Below are 23,740 nucleotides of genomic sequence, written 5' to 3'. Positions count from 1 at the left end.
GTACCGAAGCAAATATTCGCAAAAAGGTGAGGCGTAGGTATGCTCCAGCGAAAATCCGGAGTCGACTGAGCACATCCCAAAGGAATGCGAATGGATTTACCCAGTGAGGCTCGTTGGTAACGTAGAGACGATTAGGTTATCGGTGTAAAAAAAAAGATGAGAATATACTGATATGACGGGATCTCTTACAGGCATAGGTAGCGATACAAGGTAGATAGAGAAGTTTTGAGGAAGAAAAACAATTTCAGGAGACGTATGCAAGAATGCTAGAATGAAAATCATGTATAGCATACCTGATTAAATGAAGCAGGCTAGGTGATTATTTGTAACCGTCCCGTTTCAAAGGGGATGCCACTAACTTGTCATCAATATCATTAAGACCACTCGGACTAGAATCATCACTGAGTAATGCTTTCCTGTTCTACTCGAAATAATATTGGTCGCACCCATCGGCGTATGTTTACTTCAACGGCTACCACGCAAAACAGTGAAGGACACTGTACTATGTCAGCTATAGCATAGCTTATTTGCATTATCGACGAAACAACAACTTATTTTCGAAGCGATACGGACAGGACCAACGTCGTATGAAAGGGCGTTCGTTGGAGGTGGCAGGCACGACTGCGGAGAACACGAGGTGTACAGCGCTATAGAGTAAGATTCAGCGAGATGGTGGGTCGTATTTCACGTCGCAAGAGTAGTGAAAGTATTGAGCATTATTACAGACGCTCTTGTTGTGCCTCGTGCTGACATGTGCGAGACGTCGTTCTGTTAGCTTCACAACATGCAAATGTTTGCTACCTTCAGAAGCCCTCTCTATATGGGCCGTAGGGTTCTGACGCTGACGGTAACAGAGAAAATATGGTAGCGCAAGCCTTAAATTTAACCATTTAGTAAGGCCTAAAGCACGTTTGCCAATAAGGTTTCCTATAAGTACCATACTATTTACGGTATGAAAGCCTTACCATCACCAGAAGTATTGCTTGCTAAAAATAATTCCGGGAAAGACTTTGTGGGGAGAACGTGTGATCATGTAACTAGAAGGCAATTTCGACTGCATAATGCTTTCCAGCTAAAACATAACTAAGTGCAGAAGTTGCACGCTTCCTTTAACAACCTGAAGACATTCCCCTCTATGTAATGCCCGATTCTGGGCCCTTAGCCTAAATAAATGAAATGAAATTAAATGATATTCTGTACGGACCGTTTTCTTAGGGCAAGTATCTTGTATTTTCGCCCAAACCTGTAATTCTTGGGTTTGTTGAAATTACAGCAAGCGCTCAAAACGTAGAGCGATTCTAAGAGAAGTTAGGCAGCGCAAGAACTTTCAAGGTTTCTTCTACGTTTGGTTTTCTTATATATATATATATATATATATATATATATATATATATATATATATATATATATATATATATATATATATATATGTTACACCAAGACCTCAGTTTGCGCAGCCTATCCACCCTTTATTGTATCAGAAACATGCATAACCAAAGTTTATAGCAAGTCGTGCTTCAATATACTGCGAAAGTTTCGAGTCACAAGTAGCTGTCAATATTGAAATGACGTAGTTGCGCTCCAAACTGAACCCAACACTAGAATGAAACAGATCATTTCAGATGACAATGATACAAACGCACAATAACGCCTTAATGTACTTTATCTTTTTGTTTTAGACCGAACAACAACTATATAAGCACGGCGCGCTCTACCTAGGCGAAACAGTTAAAAACAAAAGTGGTGAAGCAGTAAGTCATGTCAAAGAAGGCAATCTTAGCAAGATGCCTCGCTGGAAGGTCTTCGACAAAACAACTGTTGCTATCAAAGTTCGGTGAACAAGCAAGCTTCACATGGCTGACACTCCGAGCGCACAATTAACGGTCCTGTCAACGCGGTCTCACCACATCTGGCTAGCTTGCTGGGTCCGGCAATAACGTTGGCGTTCATAAAAGCCCTGTCCTTTATACATACTACCTTACACACCATCGAGAGACGAACGTCGAAAATAGGAGGCTTGCGAAAGTCGGTCCACCTCAAGTGCAGGTAAGCTGGTGTATCTCTGCTGGGGCACCAATGGGAAGCGATATGTGCGGAACAGAGGCACAGACTTGAATATAATTAGTATTTGCACCAAGTTTCATTCAACACCAGGAAGTAGATGTGAAATAATTTGCTTGAATGCGGTCAGATTATGTATTAGTATTGCACTTCACGTATCCTTCTACATGACATATTTACTACCTCGAGCGTACGGCTACTGATGGTCATTTACGCATCTAACTGCTAGCGTCTTCAACAGAAACAGCTAACTGATTGCTTTTATTGTGTAATTTAATAAGGCTTCACATAAAAATTCAAGATGGTATGATACCTAAGGCTTCTTCCCCGATATCTAAAAACTAAACTGTAACATTTCTTTTCGCTACGGTGTTCTCAAATCGGCCTGTCACGAATTCCCTTCATTTGGCATTGGGTTATTCTTTGACAAAAGTAAAAAAATTGCGCAGCTTGGACTCTCATTTAAAGGATCTTTACGACACCACATTTTCGCAACGCAACTCTTTCTGTGCCCTTCCTTACCGTGCTATTCGTACTCCAAAAGTAGCGCGAATTAATTTCATTTTGTGGATATTTTTCAATTAACCTTCTTTACTTACTCGAGAGCGCTATCATAGTCTGGGAGCTTTCGCGCTGTTGTTCAGTTGTTGACGTCATAAGCCACGACCCACTCCTCGCGTTATCGGCTGCAGTGGCTGCTCACGTTACTGGTTCGTTTGACGTGACGCAAAACTGCACTTCACACTAATTAACGTGCTAATACAAGCAAGCACTACAAATTTAGTGAACATCTTAGTCATGTCATGGGAGTGCTGATGAGATATGAATGGTCGAATTAGGCAAAAGAGTCGGAATGCTGTTTGAACCACGGTCAATGCCTGTGTAGTGCGCTCTTTGCGGCATCGTAAACGCGGTCGGACCACGTGATCGACTATCGCAAGCAAGGTTCCTGTGGTGGTCAACACACTTCATCTAATCCTGGAGACAATTGTACTTACATGGAACTTCTGACAGTTCTTTTTTTTCTGTAATTGACTGTCGCTTTTTCGCGAGATTTGATAGTGCAAATGTTGTTCAGGTGTCATCTTGCGCAAGTCTGATGCTTACGCTAAGCCAAACGGCTCTAACACAGGTGCACAATATTTTAACTTGACAGCACGACGCTCCTAGATGGGCGATGCTCGAGGTCATGCTTGTTTTCTCCAAATTTCTTTACTTCTTTCTAGGCGACTGAGTATAAAGCACACTTCATTCACAAGCTAAAAGAGCCTTGCCACGCTCTTTCAACCTTGGAAATACATCAGACCGCACGCGCGACAACGCCGTCATGAACACAAAAATCCAAATATAACAGACTTCCACGCAGCAACACATCGTAGAATTTTTGTTTACGAAATACTTAAGTGGCTCGTAGCCTGGTCTGGAAAACGCGGCATGCGGTACAGAAAGTTAAGTGAACTCGCCTCGCGCCCCTGCTCGCACGTTCATCGTCTTATATGCCACATCATGTCTCATATGTGTCTAAAGTGTCGTATATGTGCCCTATAGAACGTCAAATTAAATATACGTCGTGAGTCTGTGATAACGGGCGACGGCTACAGTATGTGCTCTAGATGCACTCATCGGATGATTTAGGCATGTCCACAGTTCTTTGACCTTCGATGTTCTGAAGTGTCCTGATATTGGTTGAGCAAGTGTTTCTCCCCGCAAGTGTACTGTACCTCAGGCAGTCCACAAACACGGCACTATACTGTTGCAGCATTGATTGCACTTATGAACCCAGAGTATTCACGTCTAAAATTTTTAAAAACTCCAACGTTACACTGCGTCTGAAGCATCCGCATACAAATTATATGTTGTACTTCCGGTATTCGGTGGCCCTGGTCTGTTCGAGTTAGGCCGACGCCGCAGTGCAATATACTGCTATCATTGGAGTTCGGCTGACCTCTAGGCTAGTGCGGGTCTGTGTGCTACAGAACGCCTTGTCTTTGTGCGCTGAATTTGTGCACACCTACAAGCTCAACTGAACGGAAGCGGAACTGGCATCGATTGTTCTTTTATTTTTATTGTTCTAAGACACATAATTATTTAGAGATTTTGTTTGTCATGGCCCTCAAAGATCACAATGCGCGATATTTAAAGGAGGTATGGGTACTGGTCAAGGCTACGTAATTATTGTTTCGAACGGGCTAAGAGAGATTTGAAGGGAGCAAGTTTTGTTGTGGTGATGGAAACGGCAAATGTAATCCTTCAAAATTTGAACGTGTTTTTAGGAGACAACGAATGATAAAATATGGGAGAAAGGCAAAGACAGTCGATTTGAAGAGAAGGAGAGTTGTTTGATCAAGCTGGAATCAAGCTACGAGGGTCAAACACTGAGCTTGCATACTTTAGCTTCAGTCGCACCGGGGTATTGTAGGCGAGAAGCTTTAATTACAGTGGTGCTCAGGCTATGTTGCGCCTTAATAAAACCAAGAACACAATTAGCATAACTCACGATAGCATTATTAATGGACTGATCAAGCTAGATCCTGAGAAATGTGTACACCTAAAGGCTACCCTGCATTAGTGGTTTCAACTGCCTTACATTTAAGAACATAGCTACGTTGTGTATATAGCTACTTGGACGGTAAAATGAGATTACCATTGACTTAGCGACAGCATTCATTTATTGCACCATTCTTTAATTGTTTAATTAGTACAAAGTCAGAGAGAAACGGAAGCAGGGTTTATTGTAGTAGTAGGGCACTCGGCGAAAAGTTGTTTTTAGAGGGGAAAATAGGGTGATTTCTTCCATTTTAAATGGTGACAAGAAACACGCGGACAGGGAAGAAGAGCACAGGACCAGTGTTGACTGCCAACAAGATATTTATTGGAGCCCGCACAAATATATGCACTATTCGCAACGGGCTGAAAGAGACAAAGGAACAAAGGGATGACAAGTCATGGTCAATCAACTCTTGCTGCGCATGCGCCACCAACGTAAAGCTATGCAAATGTGAAATACTCGATATCGACACAATCCAAACTGATTAAATTCCAAGGAACTGAAGTTCCTTAGAAGCTGTGGTTGTAACCACGGATTGTGCTTAGAGAAGGGCTCGGACCAAAAGCTATCGCTTCTGCGGAGGCCGAGAGCAGCGAGAGTGTCACAGGCGCGGTTGCTTTGGGAACGTGGATGCTTAGACCACTGCTGCTCCTTCGCGAAAAAACAGCACGCGACTTCCGCCACGCTGTCTCCAAGACGACCCAACTGGCCGGAATCTCTCTCAATCTTTCCTTCCTCCGTGTGTGCACTGCAGAAAGGGCGCCTCTGTCGCGCTTCCCTATGGACGTGATGAATCATCTAGCCGCTCCGCAGCGAGGTCCACGCGTGACCTCGGAGATGTGCGACGCGTTTGCGCGTAGCACCACTCAGAATTGCACCCTCGTGAGTCGTGTACTCGGCGGTAGAAACACGGCGACCAAAGTTGGCGTAAAAGAGGTTCATTTAGGAGCGGTACGTATACCAGTGCAGTCGTGCTGCAGCTCGCTAAACCTTTGGACCGCTGTACTTCAGGAATGATTGTGACATTAATTCGATTCCGCTCAGTGCGGGACACTTTTTAGAAAAAATGATTGTAATAGAGGCATGGTAACAGACCCTATAGGGACATTGTTTTTTTTTTATTCATGCTCGATAGATGAGGCTCACAATCGCAAGTTTTGTCCAGGTGGTGAGCTTTCCTGTTGCAATAACAATCGAGCATCAACCTTGGCTGCGTTGGCAGAAGCTCATTCTTAACTTTTCACCAGTCCACAGGTGACGGCTATGCTTCCTACTTGTGAGAGTCGTACGAGCGAGAATTTATGGTATTGTTGTACTCAGGCCAAACCCCAACAACACGACTGAGTCTCTAACCTGCAACACTTCTTTGCTGCACCTTAAAGCAATATTTGTCAAGCGCTATCTTTCGGGGAAGGCCACTTCTATAGCCATACTGTAGTGCAGTAAAGATCATAAGAGCTTTGAGTCGGGCCTAAAGGATCTAGGTGTCCTTACAAGAAAGGAGTTGATCGCTCTGAACGACGAGAACGAAAAAGAAGAATCAGAAGAATCACCAGAAGTAATTGTTCAGAAATAACAATATATCCTACATTATAACTCTCCCCTACAGGCCTAATATGAAGCACAAACATTTTGCGACAGCAAGAAACCCCACTTTTCTCCCTTTCAGGATGCATCGAAAAATACCCACATAACTGAAAGGCGAAAATAATATTCTGAAGTAGGAGAATAAACTCTCTCTTGAGCATAGATATCATACATTCGTATATTATTAGCCAAAATGAATCTCTAAACTCATCACCCCTTAAACGCGCCATAGTGACGTGAAGTGGACGGAACGTTGCGGGTCCCACCCCAATCAGCCATAGCTTCCGCTGTGCAAGTCATTGAAGGAACGGGATCACCGCGGACGGACCTTTGTCATCTCCATATTAATCGTCAAACTCACTCTTATGCTTTCTCAGTTAAGGTTATCAATCATTTCTTGCAGTTCATCGTCAACGTTGCTGAACAGGACAATGTCATATACAAACGGAAGGTTGCTCAGGTATTGACAGCTGATCCTCACTCCTGAGCCTTCCCAGTCTACTAGCTTGAATAGCCTACAGTGAATGACATTGAAGAAATCGTGCATCCTTGCCTAACCCCCGTCTTTATAGGTAATTTTCTACTTTTCTTCTGGAGAACTAAGGTATATATAGCTGTGGATGCTTTGTTGATATTTCACAAGATATTCACGCATGCCTCCAGCACTTATTGATTGCGCAGCACCTTCATGGCTGCTGGTTGAGTTTAGTTGAGTTGAGTTGAGTTGTTGTAGGCTACTGGTGGGATTAGCCTTGCAGTTGCTGCCGGCAATTGCTCCACCGTAGCGACACTTAAAATAAATAAATCACATATTCGGACACAGACCTCACAATTACACATGGTCACTCCTCAGTTCACCATGTGGAGGCCAAATCCTTCAACCAATACTTCCAATACCAATACAACCAACTCGCAGAAGGTCGGACAGGTCCTGATTTTTGAGCTCCTTATTTCGCTGTACGCAGTGCCTCACAACTTCAACAAAAGTTGCGGACTGGGACCCACCCTTGGCCACTGCAGCTGGTTTCTTCATCTCATTTGAGGCGTGGGAATGTCCTTCAGGTTGTCGAGTCTCGCTGTGATCTGATCGCTGAGAAACTTGGACACTTTTTGCTGCAGCAGATCGAACAACCGACTCATGGCTGCTGGTATCTCTGCTGAATCAACTGCCTTTTCATGATCTATGAAAGCCATATAGAGAGGTTTATTGCACTCCACAGATTTTTGAATAACCTAATTGATGACATGCATGTGAGCCATTGCAAAATATCTCTTCCTGAAGCCAGCCTGTTCTCTTAGTTTATTTAAGTCAAGTGTGGCCCGGATTCATTAAGAAATTATCTTCGCGAGTATTTTATACAATACTGGAAGCAAGCTAATGGGCATATAATTTCTCAATTCCTGAACGTCTTCATTTTTGTGGCTTAGTATAATTTTGGCATTCTTCCAGTTCTCTGGGAGCCTTGAAATTGTGAGACATATCGTATAAAGGGCCGCAAGCTTTTCAAGCATGATGTCTCGTCCACCTTTGATTAAATCAACTGTCATCCCATCTACACCTGCCGCCTTTCATCGTTTCATGTCTTCCAAGGTCCTTCTATCTTCATTGCTAGTTATATGAGGAACCCATGTAGCCTACTCATCATTACTCTCAATGATTGTACCGTGGCTGCTTTAAGTTCTGTACAGGTCAGTATAGAATGCTTGCACTGCTTTTGTTATATCTTCGAAATTGCTGCTTATATTATCCTGCTTAGCTTTCAGTGCATACATCTTGGCTTGTCCAATTCAAAGTTTTCTTCTCACTGATTTCATGGTGTGACCATTTTTTGCTGCTTCCTCAATCTTTCCGACGCTATAATTTTTGAAAACCCCTTTCTTCTTGTTTATCAGTTTTCACAGTTCAGTGAATTCTATCTGATCTCTAGAGTTAGACACTTTCATGCTTTGTCGTTTCGTTATTAGGTACTTTATTACTTGGGAGAGCTTACCTACTGTTTGCGTTGATGCCTCACGTCTCACTTTAATTGCTGCCTCTCAAATCAGCCTAGTTATGCTTTTATTCATTGCCTCTATGTTACCCTCACCTTCCTGTTCTAAAAGTTTATATTTGTTTGTTGTAAAGCTACCACTTGCTTGATGCCTGGCCTGCTTTTTTCCCACTTCTTTAGTGAAGTCGCCCATGACTACAGTATATTGATTTAGCACCTTTGATATTGTTAGTTCAACATCTTCATAAAACTGCTCAATTTCTTCTTCATCATGACTGGAGGTTGGACTGTTGGGAACTAGAATTCATGATCCCATGTCAGCCTCTAGAGTCTATACACGAGTACGTTTATCTAGATCAATTACTCACATGCGACCCTGATAATGAGAATGATGTATACACAAGAATAAAAATGGGTTGGAGTTCACACGGCAGACATTACGAAGTCTTGAGTGCAAGCTTCCCACCGTCGCTGAATAGTGTACAATCACTGCATTCATTCGGTGCTAACATATGGGGCTCAAATTCGAAGATTAACAACGAAGCTCCAGAACAAGTTAAAGAACGTGCAAAGAGCGATGAAACGAAAATGTTAGGCGTAACGTTAAGAGGCAGGGGGAGGCTGGTGGGGATCAGAGAGCGAACGGGGATAGCCAATATTCTAGCTGGTATTAAGACAAATAAATGGAGCTGGGCACTGCCATGTAATGCATATGGTAGATAACCGCGAGACTATTACCGTTAAAGAATGGACGCCAAGGGAAGAGAAGTGCTGTGCAGGATGGCACAAAATCAGGTGGGGCAATGAAATTAGGAAAGATGCAAGCGCAAGTGGCCATCGGCTAGCTCAAGACAAGAGAATTAGAGATCACCGGGAGTGGCCTTCGTCTGCAGTGGACATAAAAATAGGCTGATGATGATGAACTGCACCTCTACTGAACGAGAAGAAAGGGAACAGAGGGGCCCGATTTTTATTAATCAAACCGTGCCGCAGTAGCTCAAGTGGTAAGAGCATCGCACGCGTAATGCGAAGGCGTCGGTTAGTTCCCACCTGCGGCCAGTTGCTTTTTCATCCACTTTCATTCCCATTAATTTATCATTCCTTTAACACAATTAGTAACTGCAAGCAGTTCCCTTTGCGTTCTCCTTGGTGTCTTTGTTTGTTGGCTTCTTATAATACTACCACAGAAGACATTCAAATACCTTTTGTTTCGGAACATTACTACAATACTGTCCTTTACACGATAATACATTTTACGACTTCTTTATAAAGCAAGGCCTCTTTGACGCTCTGCTGCCTAGGATCACTAATTCTTGACGTAGTGAATGATCATCAACTCCAGGGTAACGCACAGAAATGACGGTCTAGTTTTGGCCTTTTTGTGTTCTCCATAGACGGTGCCAAGGTAAAAACAATTTCGATCGCCACTCTCTGGCAATAATCTGAATTAGAAGCGAACAGGCATCGACGCAACCATGCTGTTGTCAAGCACGTGCGTTTTCGCGTTTTTAGTGTGGTATTCTACTGTTATATAAGAGATGGGGCTGATCACAAAATATAGCTGGTTTTTGTCGTGCACTTCAACATTTGTTCGCACTGCTATAAACCTTCCAGCGTGTGGGTTTAGTGCTTGGATGGCTGCATTTTTTTCCTACGTCGCGACACCGGGTACTCACGCCTTTCTTCGTACTCCCGCGGTTAGGCGGAAATGCACCGCGTGTTAAACTAACAAATAAGAAATAAGTCTTATTCAGCAACGCTGATGAAAGGAGGTAATCAGGCAGACCCTTGGCAGCTGCTGTCGTGACACTGACGGTGTTTTCAGTCATGTTTCTTGGGTTCTGCTACAAAGCGACATTCGGGAGATGGCGCTGTGTAACGCCGCTCGCATGCTTTGTTTATTTTGGAACGCGGGATGCACTGCTTAGAAATGGCCTAAACTAATTGCCAGGTTTCGTAATAAGAAGTAGAATGGCTCGTTTTATATATTGGATGCATATCCTTTTGATGGATCACTTTCGCTGAGGACGCGTCTTCCATCGAAAGGTGACAGGGATGACAGTGAGTCTCAGCGATGAAGATGACGACGACCGTGTATAAAGATTTTGAGACACGACGTCTTATCCCGAATTATCAACACGACCAGCTAGGACGGGGAAGACGAACAGTACAGTCGTTCTAATCGCGTGGCTTTCAGGAATTGAAAGAAATGCAGCGGACGAAGATACCGTGCATGCAGAAATGTGGCATGGCGGCAGCGGCAAGAATCTACCTGAGGGATACAGGGTGAATGAAGACTGGTGTTGAATATTTCGGAATTTCGCTATGAAGCAGCATACTGTATAACAAGAAAAAACACTGCTCCGTGATAAAGTGGTAGACTGCCATCGCCTATGTCATCTAAAAAATCTTACTTGCGAAAAGGAGGGGTCTCCTGAAACCAGTTCCAACTTCTGGGGTCAGGATGTAAGCTCGGGGCATCGGCCACTTGCAAAAGACATGCGCCAGAGTAGCAAAGAGCCTAGCTGTAAACAACAGTCGTATTTTACCTAATGTCTGCCGCTTCTCGGTAACCACAAGAATTCCTTCTTCAATACTCATCAAGAGTAAAAAAACAAATTTATAAGGCTTCCTAATATACAAAGAGGTTTAGAAGACAAAAACCGTGTATAATTTAAGTACGTATTTCTGCATAAATTTTCAACGTTGAGTGAAGCTGGGCCAAATTCGTGAATTCGTAACGTGCCAGTTTTGAGAAATGCAGCGGTGCTAATAAGTTTTCTATTTTATTTCTTTAATATAGGAGCAAAAGCGAAGTAAATCGCGAAGTTCGAAATTTTTCTCGAGTTTATAAGAAATCGGACCCCAAAGGATTAAGATGCCCCTGAATATGCCCAGAGCATTCCAATATGCAATATCAGTCAAATGTAGCAGAGAAAAGCCTCTTGCTTTAAATGTTGTTTTGCAGTTTTTATTAGGCAGGAAAAATGCATTTTAGTAGAAGCCACGTACCTATCGGCTATGTATTCGTGCTCGTGCACACTGTAATCAATAAATTCTTACAATTCCAGTGATTTTCAGCACTAAGCAGCCAGGATGGGCTCTTTTGGGAGGATTCTAGCTCTGGCGCTGGTGACAGCAGTTATTGCTTATTCATCGGCTCACGAGGTTTGTGTAATTTATATATTACTTCTCGCTTGCATTACTGCGCGAAAAGTCTAATATTCAGAAAATAAAGGATGGTTTTTTCTATTACAGGAGTGGTATAAAAAGGTGACTTTACAGTATAAGACCGCAAGATCACAAATATTATTGTTAAATATTAATGCTGTCCAGAGTGCAGAAAAATAATGCAGGGCTCTTGCTCGATGTTCCATGTGATATTACAAAACAATATTTTTTTTTTATGAGAAGCAGTCTACAAACAACATGATTTATCACGAGCTAAACAAATAGCCAGCCTTCTTGAAGCAGGGTGAACTAAGGATAACGTAAAAAAAAGGCTTTCAAGTAACAGTGGAATACTGTATACCATCAGGAAACTCGTATGTATAATTTCGTCTTGCTAAACGTATAGAAAATATGCACATACGTAGAAAGAGTGAAAACAAAGTCACGGGGGAAAAAACGTAAATGATTTGACATCGCAAGAAAACTTATCCGTTAAACAATAACAATCCCCTAAAATGCAGTCCCATTGGAAATAAAATCGGCTGATACTTTTACATAATTGACGGCTTATGAAAAGTGTCCTGGTACCGTTTCTGTCAGCAAGGAACATAGTTCACAGCTGTAAGTCTTCTTTTGACTGGTACTCCGACTGATCGCAAAGTCATGCGGGAACGTACTTTGGAGAAAATTGTCGACTTTCACAACATATATGGGGCTCCACTCTACACATAACGTTGCGGTCGCTGAGGTTATCGGCTGGACCGTGCCTGTTTAGAGAATAACGATTTTTTTTGCGCTGTAGTTCCCTTCCGATTTATGTCATGGCGTACGCAAAGAAGCTATAAAATTTTGTGATAACTGAAAAAAAAACGTTTCGCTACATGAATACACCCACAATAAGCATGATGCATGAAACTGTAAATACTGCAGACGCAGCAGCAGGTGGCGTCCGTAGAACAAAATCATTTATGGGAATTTGTCACTGCGCATGAAGTGATCACGCATGCTTCTCGGCAAAGGAAGTTCGCGGTGACGTGGCTTATTTTTTATTTTGCCTGCGCTGTACTCCACGTACAGCGTAGCGTAGTGTCGGTCGACAGCTTTCAACTTGGGCATGTTTTGCCGCACGCAGCGTATTAAGAGTCACGAAGCGAAAATGAAAAGAACAAAGTGAAGTTCACGCTTGTGTAAGCAACAACGTAATCAATGAGCTGGGTATTGCACTTTGCGGCCGAACAGGAAGAAGGACTCTGGAGACATATGCGATTAACGGCGATGTGCTTTTATTGTGTTTGCTTGATCATGAGCTCAGTATAGTATGTTGTGGCATCTTTCCTCGTCTTATGTCTGTGTATGCTCCAGCGCGTCTAGCTAAATATATGAGAACTCCACTTTAGGCGTTCTGAACTGGCGAAGCTAGTTTTTATTTTAAGAATATTTTTCTCATTATTATTATTACGTGAAAAGGAGCAGATGTCACCATTACAGGTGAGTAAATATAGGTTTTATTTTTCTGACAATAAGAACACAACAACACGGAATTCTATAGAAGAAATATTTACTGAATATAAGCACAGGAAAGAATGGTGACCCCTGTGAGCCGGTGGAGAAGAACACTGGCTGTCTACAATTCCTTTCCTATCATCCCCTGTGTGACACTTCAGGTGTTCCCGAAGCAGAACGAAATGCTATAGGAGAGGGATAAAGTATCCTTTATATTATACGATAGGCTGTTTCCAATCAGTTTTTTCTCAAAGGTTTATAGCTTTGTATGTTCTCTTCATCCCGACATGCAGTGTACCCTGACCGGCCGCCATGGTAAATACGAAGGAAAGTTTACCCGTGAAATGCGCGTCATGCAAAAACAGGTTCTGAGACGCCACAACGAATATCGCCTCTTGCATGGTGTTCCCAGCCTTCAACTGAACAATAAGGTGAGCGTCGTTGGCAATATTATGTACACCACAGTTCTTAAGAATGTATGGCGATGCCGTCCGGGTGGCAGCGCGGAATCATTGACGCGATAAACGATGAACAACATTATATACTAAATCTAAAATAGCGCATAAAGAACACGGTCAAGACTGAACACAGGCGCTTACCAACAAGTCACGCCTCTCAGGAAAAAGGTGCAATGATAAAATGAGAATTCAAGCTCTGCATATGCTCGACGCGAACGTCATCGAGGCGTTCAAAAACGAACAATTTCCGCCAGTCATTTATCTCTTGTATTCAGCCTGTCAACTCAGTGTTTCCGCAACATCGCTTCTCCCTTCCTCAAGCTATAACAGACGTGTCACTAACGCAATCGCCACCTCTCTGCTTGATAAAGAAAACTTCCGAGAGCTCACGTGCCACAGAGTCTTTGCTCCGACCTAACATCTTTATCTCCCCAAACAATGGCACGCAAGAGCAACTGCCGCAATGCGCTGGAAGATGAGCGTTTCCCTTGTTTTCCCTTGTGCGCCATTGCACACGTCATGTCGTAGCCATCCGGCTCACCGTAGGCGTAGCCTAGTGCGTGCGCCATAGGTCACGAGGCGGCGCAGCCAGGGGGGGGGGGGGGGGGGGGAGGAGGTGTCGCCACGTAATGAGAGCATAAAACGAGCGCGCTCCTTCCTGCGCGTCAGAACACCGTATAAAACACCGCACCAGCAGACAGTTCTTCAATGCATCATGACGAAAAGCATCAGTCGAGACCACTTCACCAAACCACACCAAATCGAGACCATTTCAGGCGATACAGGCTGTGAATAACAACCTGAGCAGGGCAACTGATACACCGGCTGACCTGAAAAAGAAAGCTGTTAGCGTATTAGGGGAGCCGAAACTGCGGAAACTATCTGTGACTATAATGTTGTCGCATATCCAAACGTGAGCAGTCGTGCCTCTAGTAGTGCCTAGTAGTCCCTCTGCCGAATTTTTTTAGCACTCTCTGCTGCACCGCAGGTCTGTACGCAGCCACTGGAGAGTTAGTGTCAGGTGTTAGTTGCAAGAGGCATGAGTAAAGTAGGGGGCAAACAGCTGCTGCCGCAAGGCCGGTTCCTGCGGTGGTGAGGGAGCGTCTTGTTGAAACGCAGTGGGAATTTCTAATTTCGTTGGAGCTGGACTAGTATAGCCCCTTGGCTCTGGTGTTTTCATTTTTTTTCCGGTTGCAGACGCCACTTCGAGCCTGAAAATGTATTGACCTCGACGAGGATTCGAGCTTCCGATGCCAGCACATTAAAGAGTCTTTAGTCTTACTTTGTCATTGGTTAATTATATGCTCTTTTCTTTTATCTTCCATTTTGCTAACCTACGTGCGAGTGGCTTCGACTGCGTAGCATTGTCCGTGCACCTGCTCGTCTCCATCGCATACCTTTCTTCATATATGTCTCTCTCCCTTTCTATTTCCCCCTTTTTATTGTTCCAACGAAGGGTAGCCAACTGGACTCTTGACTGGTTAACGCATCTACCTTTCTTTGTTACTTTCTCGCTCTTGTTCACCACCTTTGGCACGTATTTAGATTCCTTGCAAAACAACATTCGTACGTTCTATCGAACTGCTAAGCAACATTCTCAGGACATACGCGCTCGTCACGCGATTTAAGTAATCATGGTTGTGGGTTGCTGTATTTGCGCACGCACAGTTTCCATACAATCTGGGCTTAAGGGTCTAATCAGGCACAATATTATTCTGGTCCTGTTTTTGAGTGTGCCCCTAATATAGATCTTTATCTTCCACAGCTAAACCGCATCGCACAAGGTTGGGCTCAGCACTTGGCGGATATAAGGGATTTGGAACATAAGGGATCCGGGGAGAACCTCTACACCGGAACAAGTGGAATGTCGAATGGTAATGTGGGATAGTTTACAGAAGCGATTCATTGTTTTATTCCCAATTTTAAACATTTCAAGAAGAGCTACCTCATTTTTTTTCGCTATAGAGAACTGTAGAACATCCTCTCTGTACTTCTGACAGGCAGAACTTTTGTTGTTTCTTTGTTCTTTTGTTGTTGTCTTGTTCTAGTTTTCCTTTTTTTGAAGGAAATAATTAAAGACCAAAATTACCAAGTGTTTCACGTCTTAGCTCAATGTCAATCATAGTTGCTCAAAAACTTTGGCATAGGAAGCTACTTTAAATAACCTTTCCTTTCTTTTTGTGTGTGTGTGTTTGTGTATTTAACATGAAGAGGAGAGTCAATCAGGGAAGTAAACGGAGCATGGAGCCGCAATGAACAGTCCGGCGCGAAAACCCTCTGCTACAGGCTGCTCCGGGTAACAGGGCCCACTTAACGTTGCCGCTTGCTTTTGGGGGTCTATTCCGGCATTCAGTTCTGTTTTCTGCATGCCAATAAACTAAAGTCAGGAAAAGCCGTGTCATATGACATAACTGCAACTATACCTAACCACTCATGCTTAAGAAGAAGTAAGTTCATCGCAGGTCGTGTTCACGCATCCTGAGAGCATTTTATAACTCCCTTACGGCACTTTCAAGGCGTGCTATCGTTCACTCCCGCGCTTCATGTCTGGCCTTTACGAGCAAGTTCAATCTATGCCATGAAAATGTCCAGTCAGGGGGAAAATTAAGAAAATAAGGGAAAGAGGCATAAGCGCGCCAGTGTTGTAGCATACTTTATATTCTTGTTTATTTTTGTGCGACTGCCTCTGTTAACTATACAAGTGCACAGATTCGCGAAATGCTCACGCTGTCATTTGCAATGTGGCTTCAGAGCTTGCGAACACGTTACGGGAACGCTCATCTCATGACTTTCTTTTCCTTTTTTATTCATCTGATGTCAAAGGACAGGTTGGAGCCTTTAGGCGACAGCGGCTACTCTTTGTCGCTTGGCAAAATGAAATATCGTAATGAAATTTGTATGAAAATTTGACAAAAAAACATTTCAAAAGTTCAGTCATTCAGCAATATCGCAAAGTTCTGTACACTTGCCCAGGGACTCACAGACGGTGAACATGTACACAGTAGCATATGTAAACAAATGTGCTTTGTGTTTCCCGGAAAAGATCAGCCTCAGAAACAAATGCACAGACCCAAGTATACCCATACATAACATACTGCATACGTGTTTGCTTGCTTGCTTGTTTGTTTGTACTGTCAGCCCAACGATGGACCATTACAGGAGTGGATAGAAATACAACAAAAAAGATACGAAATATCGGTACATGTAGAACAAAAAACACTACAATAGCAGTATCTGTAAAAAGTGACATGCGGTGATCAAAAACAAAACACTCGCAGTATGCGCATCAGAAACAGATGCTATGATGCATTCAGATCCGGAAAAATAAGATTCTCCAAACCAGCAGTAAAAGCACTGACAGAGGAACATGTGTCAAGTGGACTGGGTAATTCATTACATTCTTTGATCGCCCTCGGAAAGAAAGTATACTTGAATATGTCATTCCGTGTAACTGGCGGTTGTATGTACAAACTGTGCTTGTGTCTGGAGCGTTGATCTGGTGAAATTCTACAGAAATCAGTGAAATTAATTTTAACCTGGTTATGAATAATTAGGTATAAAAATTTCAGTCGGTCAAACTTAGTCCTTAGTTCTAAAGCGGAGAGGTTTGCACGTCTGCATAGTTAAGTAGGAGCGTGCACTTATAAAATATGAATAGACGAGTCGTTGAACTCTGTCCAATTTATGACGGTTGGTTACAGTGTGTGGGTCCCATACAATGTTAGCATACTCAATAATTGGCCTTACTAATATCTTATATGCCAAGCTTTCTACTTCAGGAGTTGCGCGGTACAGTATTCGCCTGAGATCCCATAAGACTTTATTTGTCCTGCTACACACCTGATTGATATGCATAGTCCATCTCAAATCTTGAGTAAATATTAGTCCTAGATATTTATATTCTGTTACTCTCTTTAGTTGGTGTGGACCGATGCTATATTTTTGCCGCAAACTAACCTTCTTTCTTGTTATGGTCATACAAACTGATTTTACTGGGTTGAGTTAAATTCTGCCCTTCATCACACCATTTTAATATTCTTTGTAAATTGTTATTAAGATATAATTGGGCACTTAAAGATTCGATCCTATTGTAAATAACGCAGTCGTCTGCAAACTACCTTAGTGGAACAGTTATATCAGAAGGCAAATCATTAATAAATATAAGAAATAAAAGAGGACCCAGGACGCTACCTTGGAGTGCTCCAGACAAAACCGGTTTGGCCATAGATTTAATTTTATTTATTTCAACATACTGCTCACCAGACTGAAGGTAGGATGTAAGCCACTTAGTAATATTTGGATTTCTAAATATTTCATTTTTAACAGGGGTTTAGGATGTGATCCTTTATCGAACGCTTTGGCGAAGTCTAAAAAATTTAGTTCGACCTGTCCTCGGCAATTTAGTGTTTGTGAAAGATCGTGAACGGTTTGAACAAGCTGCGTTATTGTAGACAATCTCTTGCAAAAAACCATGTTGTGCTGGTGATAATAAATTGTAAGCTTCAAGGTAATTTGACACATGTTTACAAATTATATACTCAAGCAGTTTGGAGCACGTACTCGTAAGAAAAATAGGCCTGTAGTTTCCTACCTCAGATGTGCTCCCACTTTTGTGAAGTGGAATTACATTAGCTTGCTTCCAGGCTGTAGGAAATGTTCCCTGGGTGAGTAAAGATTGAAAGACTACGGTAAGATATTTAGCAACCCACGGAGCATACCTACATAGGAGCTCATTCGGGATGCTGTCGGGGCCTGGATATTTCTTAATGTTAATGCGCAGACGAAGTTTCAGGACTCCTGCCGTGTTGATGAGAAGGTCAAATGCTGAAGAGCGGTCAGAGGTGTCATGAAAGTACGGAAGTGTGCCATCACTATTGGTGAACACGGGGGAAAAAAAGGAATTGAAATTTTCTGTACGTTCTCGGTTAATCCTTTCATCCTCATATTTATGTTTTTTAGAAGGGTTCACATATCTCCAATATTTACTAGGTGCGTTATGACGGAAATTTTTCAGTGTTACATTAAAGAATCTCTCCTTGGATTCCTTGATCAGACGGTTCAAGTCGGGCCTCATGTTATGAAGCAAAGTCTTGTTTTGGGCGCTAGGATCTCGAGAACGAGCTTTTCGTTTCCTTTCTCTCCTTCGTTTGACGTGTATTATTTCCCTTGGGTTATTTCGTTTGCATTTTTGACGCCTGTAGGGATAAATCGCGTAATGCAATGCATCGTAACATTGAAAAAAAAGTCCCAGTGATCGTTAGTGCCACCATTGGACTCATAAGCAGACATAAAGTTATCAAACGACCTTTCAAGGTAATCCAAGACACTAACATCATCAGCAGCTTGAAAGTTTAGATATTGGATGTTTGAATCCTGGTGCGAAGGGTGCGATGACATGTTCAAGGACAGAATAACCATTTTGTGGTCAGATAGCACTTCATCAACAAGACAGTCAATCACATGCGGTGTCAAAGCCCATTTGAGATTAATATAAGATCAAGTACAGATAACCTTGTTGCACACACCCTAGTATATTGGTTAACAAGCTGGGTTAAATTGTAGGAATATATTAAATCCATAAACATCTCAGAAGATGTAACATCTGTGTCTCCAGCTACATATCAATCCCAATCAACAGCCGGGAGATTAAAATCACCTAGTAACAGTATGCTAGGTTGCTCTTTCACATGCGTTTCCATGAATGCTCTTAGCAGCAAAACGTGTTCTATTGGAGACTTCAGAGGCCTGCATACTGCTCCGATGAATACAGTGCGATTATTCAATTTTGTAGTAATCCATACAGCCTGAATATTTCCTGGTAATTCAAAAGTGGAAAATATGATATTTCGTTTCACCAAAAGCGCCACACCTCCGCCTCTTCCATCTCGATCCCTCCTAACCAGCGAATATCCGGGTGGCGCGATTTCGCTATCGAGTATATATTTATGCAACCAGGTTTCAGTGATTACTGCAATGTCAGGTGCGTGATCAATAGCTAGAACTTCAAGCGCATGCACTTTATTTATCAGGCTTCTTGCATTTACGTTGATTATTTCGAAACCCTGCATGCGTCAATTATCACTTGCTCCTGAATCAGTTCACAGTTTGCCCCTTTCCTCGCGGTCTTCATTCCAGCTGTACAGCGTATTGTTTACCTTTAATTTAACAAAAAGAAGCTTTACCTTCTTTCCTGCCTTCTTCTCACTTGCCGAGGCCCATACCTTTTTTCTTATTCCCTGTACTCCTTTAGAGAAATCTTCACTTGCGCTGTAATCCATGTCTTTCAGTTTTGTGCAGTTCTGCAAAACTTTCATTCTATCCCTATAGTCTGCCGCCCTCAGGATGACTGGTCGAGTTCTACCAGAAATCTTCTTGCGCAACCTATGAATTATTTAAATAGAAGATACATTCACTTTCAGAGTAGCGCTGAAGATTCAGTCTTTTACTTTGCTTAATAGGGTCTCTTCGTTTTCATGTTCCTCTTCTTTACTTCCTCTAATGATAAGATTATTTCATCGTGAACGATAATCCAGATCATCCAGATGTTTCACCAGACTAGATGTTTTAACGCTGTGGTCAGCTACAATTCCTTCAAGAGTTGCGAGCCTATTCCGAGTCTCGTCTAAGCTTTGTACCTCACTCTCGATAACAAGAAGCCGGTTCTGCATGTCTACGATTCTTGTTTCAAACGAGTCTTGCTTGCCTTGAACCGCAGTGAGTTCAGACAAAATGTCTTTCTGGTTTTTGAGCAATTCCCTGCACATTACTTCTGTTATTGGTCCTGGATTTTTCTCCACGTCCACAGAGAGACTCAACAACAGACCCGCAATAGAAAAACAGTCGCATATACAGTCAAAGACAACCTGTGGACACGGCAGCACTATAGGACCAAGAACATCATTATGGAAGCCATTTTTTTCGGTTACCAACCTGCATGAACAGCGGCACATCAAGCGACATTGTCACGGCGGTGCTGCCGTGTCCACTGAAGCTGGTAGGCGATGGGCATGCTTTTATAGCATACAGCTGATCCCTTCTGGGCATGCGTCCTAACGTCGTCGTGCCCCCAGATGGTATGCCGAAAAGACCATCCACGTGTCGATGCCCCTGGATACAGGTGAGGTCAGCGAACTGGCCGAAGTAACCGCCAACCAAGAAGTGTCGCAGCAGGCCAGCGTCGTAGCGAAGCGTGATGTTTCCAGCGTCGAAGGGTTTCGCAGCGCCTCCAGCGATGAAACTAAGGCACGCGCAGAGGAGCTGCATGAACAGCGCCACGTCAGGCGACATTGTCACGGCGGTGCTGCCGTGTCCACGTTCTCCAGATATCTTAACAAACTGCTTTCTATTGTAAATGTAGGCTTGCAGCCATCTCATTACTCGAACTTCAGAACAAATATCAAGATTCTCCATCTTTTCAATCAGCTTAGCATGACTAAGTATTGAATGCTTTTGATAGGTCTATTGCGATAAAATCGATAGTGGACTTGTTCTTTCACACTAATAGCTGTGGCAAAGTTGGAGACGGTTACAAAAAGCTCAGTTACTCTCGATCAGCGTCCCCTAAAATCAACCTGCTTATTACTAAAAGGATATATTACCTTCAATTTATTTCACTAGGTTCTTCAATATTGCATGTTCTACATTTGTCAACCTAACAAGCACAGACATACAGGGCGCTTGTTGTTGTTGTTGTTGTTGTTGTTGTTGTTGTTGTTGTTGTTTTTACAATTTTTTACACAAATTTTTTATTAAAGAAACACAGTGCCCTTCCACTCTGGGAAGAAGGATGACCAGCGACGCTGCGTATGTGGGCCTTTTAATGGCGAACTGCACCCCCGCCGCGGATCGGCCCGGCATTTCACTATCTTCGGGACCGGCCTACGTATGGGGAGTGCTTAACGCCTGCTTCACCTCTGCCGTGGGTCGAGTTATGTTTGTTGCGTGTTGGGCGGGCTGCGTTGTATTCCATGTAGGCCTCAAAATTCATTTTCGTTTCATTATTTATGATACTACGCAGCATTTGTAAGTGGTGCAAATTGCGGCGGGACTGAAGGGTTTGCAGTTCAGATTGCCTTAGTAGGTTAGTGACGGAAACGTGTCTTCCGTATGCGTTGAAAATAAATCGAAAAGCTTTCTTCTGCACTCCCTCGATATGTTTTATGTCTACTTCAGTTCGTGGATACCAAACGACGTCAGCATATTCCAGCAATGGGCGTATTAGTGTTGCGTAAGCTGTCAGTTTCGTTTTTCTTGTGCAGTGCTTCAGAAGATTTCTCAATAGCCAAAGCTCATTGGACGCCTTTGAGACTATGTGCCCGATATATGAGCTCCAAGTTAGGCTACTGTCAAATACGACCCCCAAATATTTGTATTCGTTTACAGGATTAATAACTGCGCCATTAATTTTGTATGTCTAACTAAGAAAACACTTCCTGTCCGTTGTGGTCGTTATAGAAGACCTAGATGTACTTAAAGTCATTTGCCAGTCCTCACACAAATTTGAAACCTCTTATAGATGGCGCTCAGTATGCAGTGATTTCCCACGCTTTGTATAGGTAGATGTACAACACAGTCGTCTGCAAAAAGACGGCAACATACTGGTGATTGAAAAGCCAAGCGATTTAAGTAAATCATAAAGAGTAGGGAACCAAGCACGGAACCCTGGGGGACCCCCGAGAGAACTGGAGCAGGTGGTGAACTCGAACCGTATATTTGGACGCATTGGTGCCGCTCAGAAAGGTAGGAATCAAGCCATTGAACAAAGTGGTGATCTTGTAGCAGATGTCGGAGTTCTAACATCAGTTTACCATGTGAAACGCAATCAAAGGCCTTTGCGAAGTCAAGGAATATTGCATCTATTTGCCCATCCTGATCTAAGCCTGAAAAAAAATCATTAGATGTGTGAATAAGTTGGGTTACAGTTGACATACCGCGACAAACCCATGTTGGCTACTGGAAAAAAAGTTGCTACTTTCTAAGAAAAAGCTCAAGTGCTTGAAAATCAAATGTTCCATAACCTTACCCGAACTACATAGAAGTTAAACTCGCCTATAGTTACTTACACAGAGTTTATCGCCGGATTTGTGAATGGGGATAAACTTTGTAACCTTCCAGTCAGTAGGAACTTCAGAATTCAAAAGACTTTCGCTATAAATGATCACAAGGTATTTAGTACACCATGCACTCTTCATATCGTATGAAAAACCTATTAGGAATTCCGTCCGGTCCTGCCGACTTCTTTCCATATAAATTGAATAGGGCGGCAAAAACCCCTTCGACGGATATTGATAGGTCCGGTAAATTAAGCTAAGGTCACCGAAATTTAACGCCGCGCCTACTGTCCATTGAAGACACTGAAGAAAAGTAATTGTTGAAAGCTGATGCAATGCAACAAGGATCAATGTTTGCACTTTCATTTGATCTAGTTTTCCTACTGGGTCCTTCTTTTGTGTCAAGTGTCTACAAAATTTTCAAGGGTCAGATGTAAGAAGGTTATGCATTTTGACATTGAAAAAGTTATACTTAAATTGTTTTATTTTCGCGCGCAGCTCGCTACGGAGGGCCTGCAATGGAATGTGGCTTGCTCTCTATCTTGAGGCTCCCAGCCATTTGATGCGACTTTTAAGCTGCAGCATATCACTTGTAATCCAGGGACTAGTGCGATTAATCTTTCTAAACTATTGCGGCACGTACCTTGTGATACATTCTTGTGGAGTAGATTTGAAGTGCAGCCATAAGTCATTAACATTCATGAGACCAGTCGCGTGCCTCCCAACGAATTCGTCATAGTCTTGATCCCATAAATCTAAAATACTTTCATCTAGGGCATTGCTAAAATCAAGAAACGGGTTTCTTAGTTCATGGGCAAGCGGCCGCGCCATATTACTTTTAAAGAGCACTGCTTCGTGGTCAGAAATTCCCGGTACAAAAAAACCAAGTCTCTTATTGGCATCTGTAATAAACACAAGGTCAAGAATGGCGGATGCACCCGATTCAACACGTGTCGGCTCCCGCGCAATCAATCTGCTTTAAATCATATGCAAAGGAAATGTCAAGCAAAAGATCAGAATTTTGACATGAAGATATGGAAAACAGTAGCTCCCAGTCAATTTCGTCAAGATGAAGTTGCCACACATCATCGCATGAGTGTATATTGCGCAGTGTTCCCTTAAAGAAATCGTGTAACTGTTCAAGAACCGAAACGTCCGCGTCAGGGGTACTGTACACAGAACCGAAAAGAATACTCAAATTGTAAAACCGAAGAAATCTCCAAATCATTTCGACGCCCGTGTTGTGCGGAATAACTGAGTAGTCTAATTCCTTCTTTATCCCTATAGCCACGCTGGGTATTACTTCTGTAGGTGGAATTTTTTCGTTCAGCCATGTTTCAGCTATTGTAACGTCTGGATAGTGTGTGATAA

The 23,740-nt window shown here is 42.8% G+C and overlaps 1 protein-coding gene across 1 annotated transcript in view; it reads left to right on the top strand.

Annotated features, from left to right (window-relative positions):
• Positions 1 to 1,986: 1,986 nt before the first annotated feature.
• Positions 1,987 to 23,740, top strand: part of LOC142584307 (Golgi-associated plant pathogenesis-related protein 1-like) — a 25,762-nt gene continuing 4,008 nt past the window's right edge. Inside the window, exons 1-4 of the mRNA XM_075694455.1 lie at positions 1,987 to 2,046; positions 11,259 to 11,355; positions 13,155 to 13,292; positions 15,085 to 15,193. Of these exons, the coding sequence (XP_075550570.1) occupies positions 11,284 to 11,355; positions 13,155 to 13,292; positions 15,085 to 15,193 (319 nt within the window). The 5' untranslated portion in view covers positions 1,987 to 2,046; positions 11,259 to 11,283. The remainder of the gene's footprint in view (positions 2,047 to 11,258; positions 11,356 to 13,154; positions 13,293 to 15,084; positions 15,194 to 23,740) is intronic.

Source organism: Dermacentor variabilis, chromosome 6 (assembly GCF_050947875.1).
Source record: "Dermacentor variabilis isolate Ectoservices chromosome 6, ASM5094787v1, whole genome shotgun sequence".
NCBI classification, from domain to species: Eukaryota; Metazoa; Arthropoda; class Arachnida; order Ixodida; family Ixodidae; genus Dermacentor; species Dermacentor variabilis.
The sequence above is the reverse complement of the archived record's forward strand: the minus strand, read 5'-3'. Positions and strand labels throughout refer to the sequence as shown.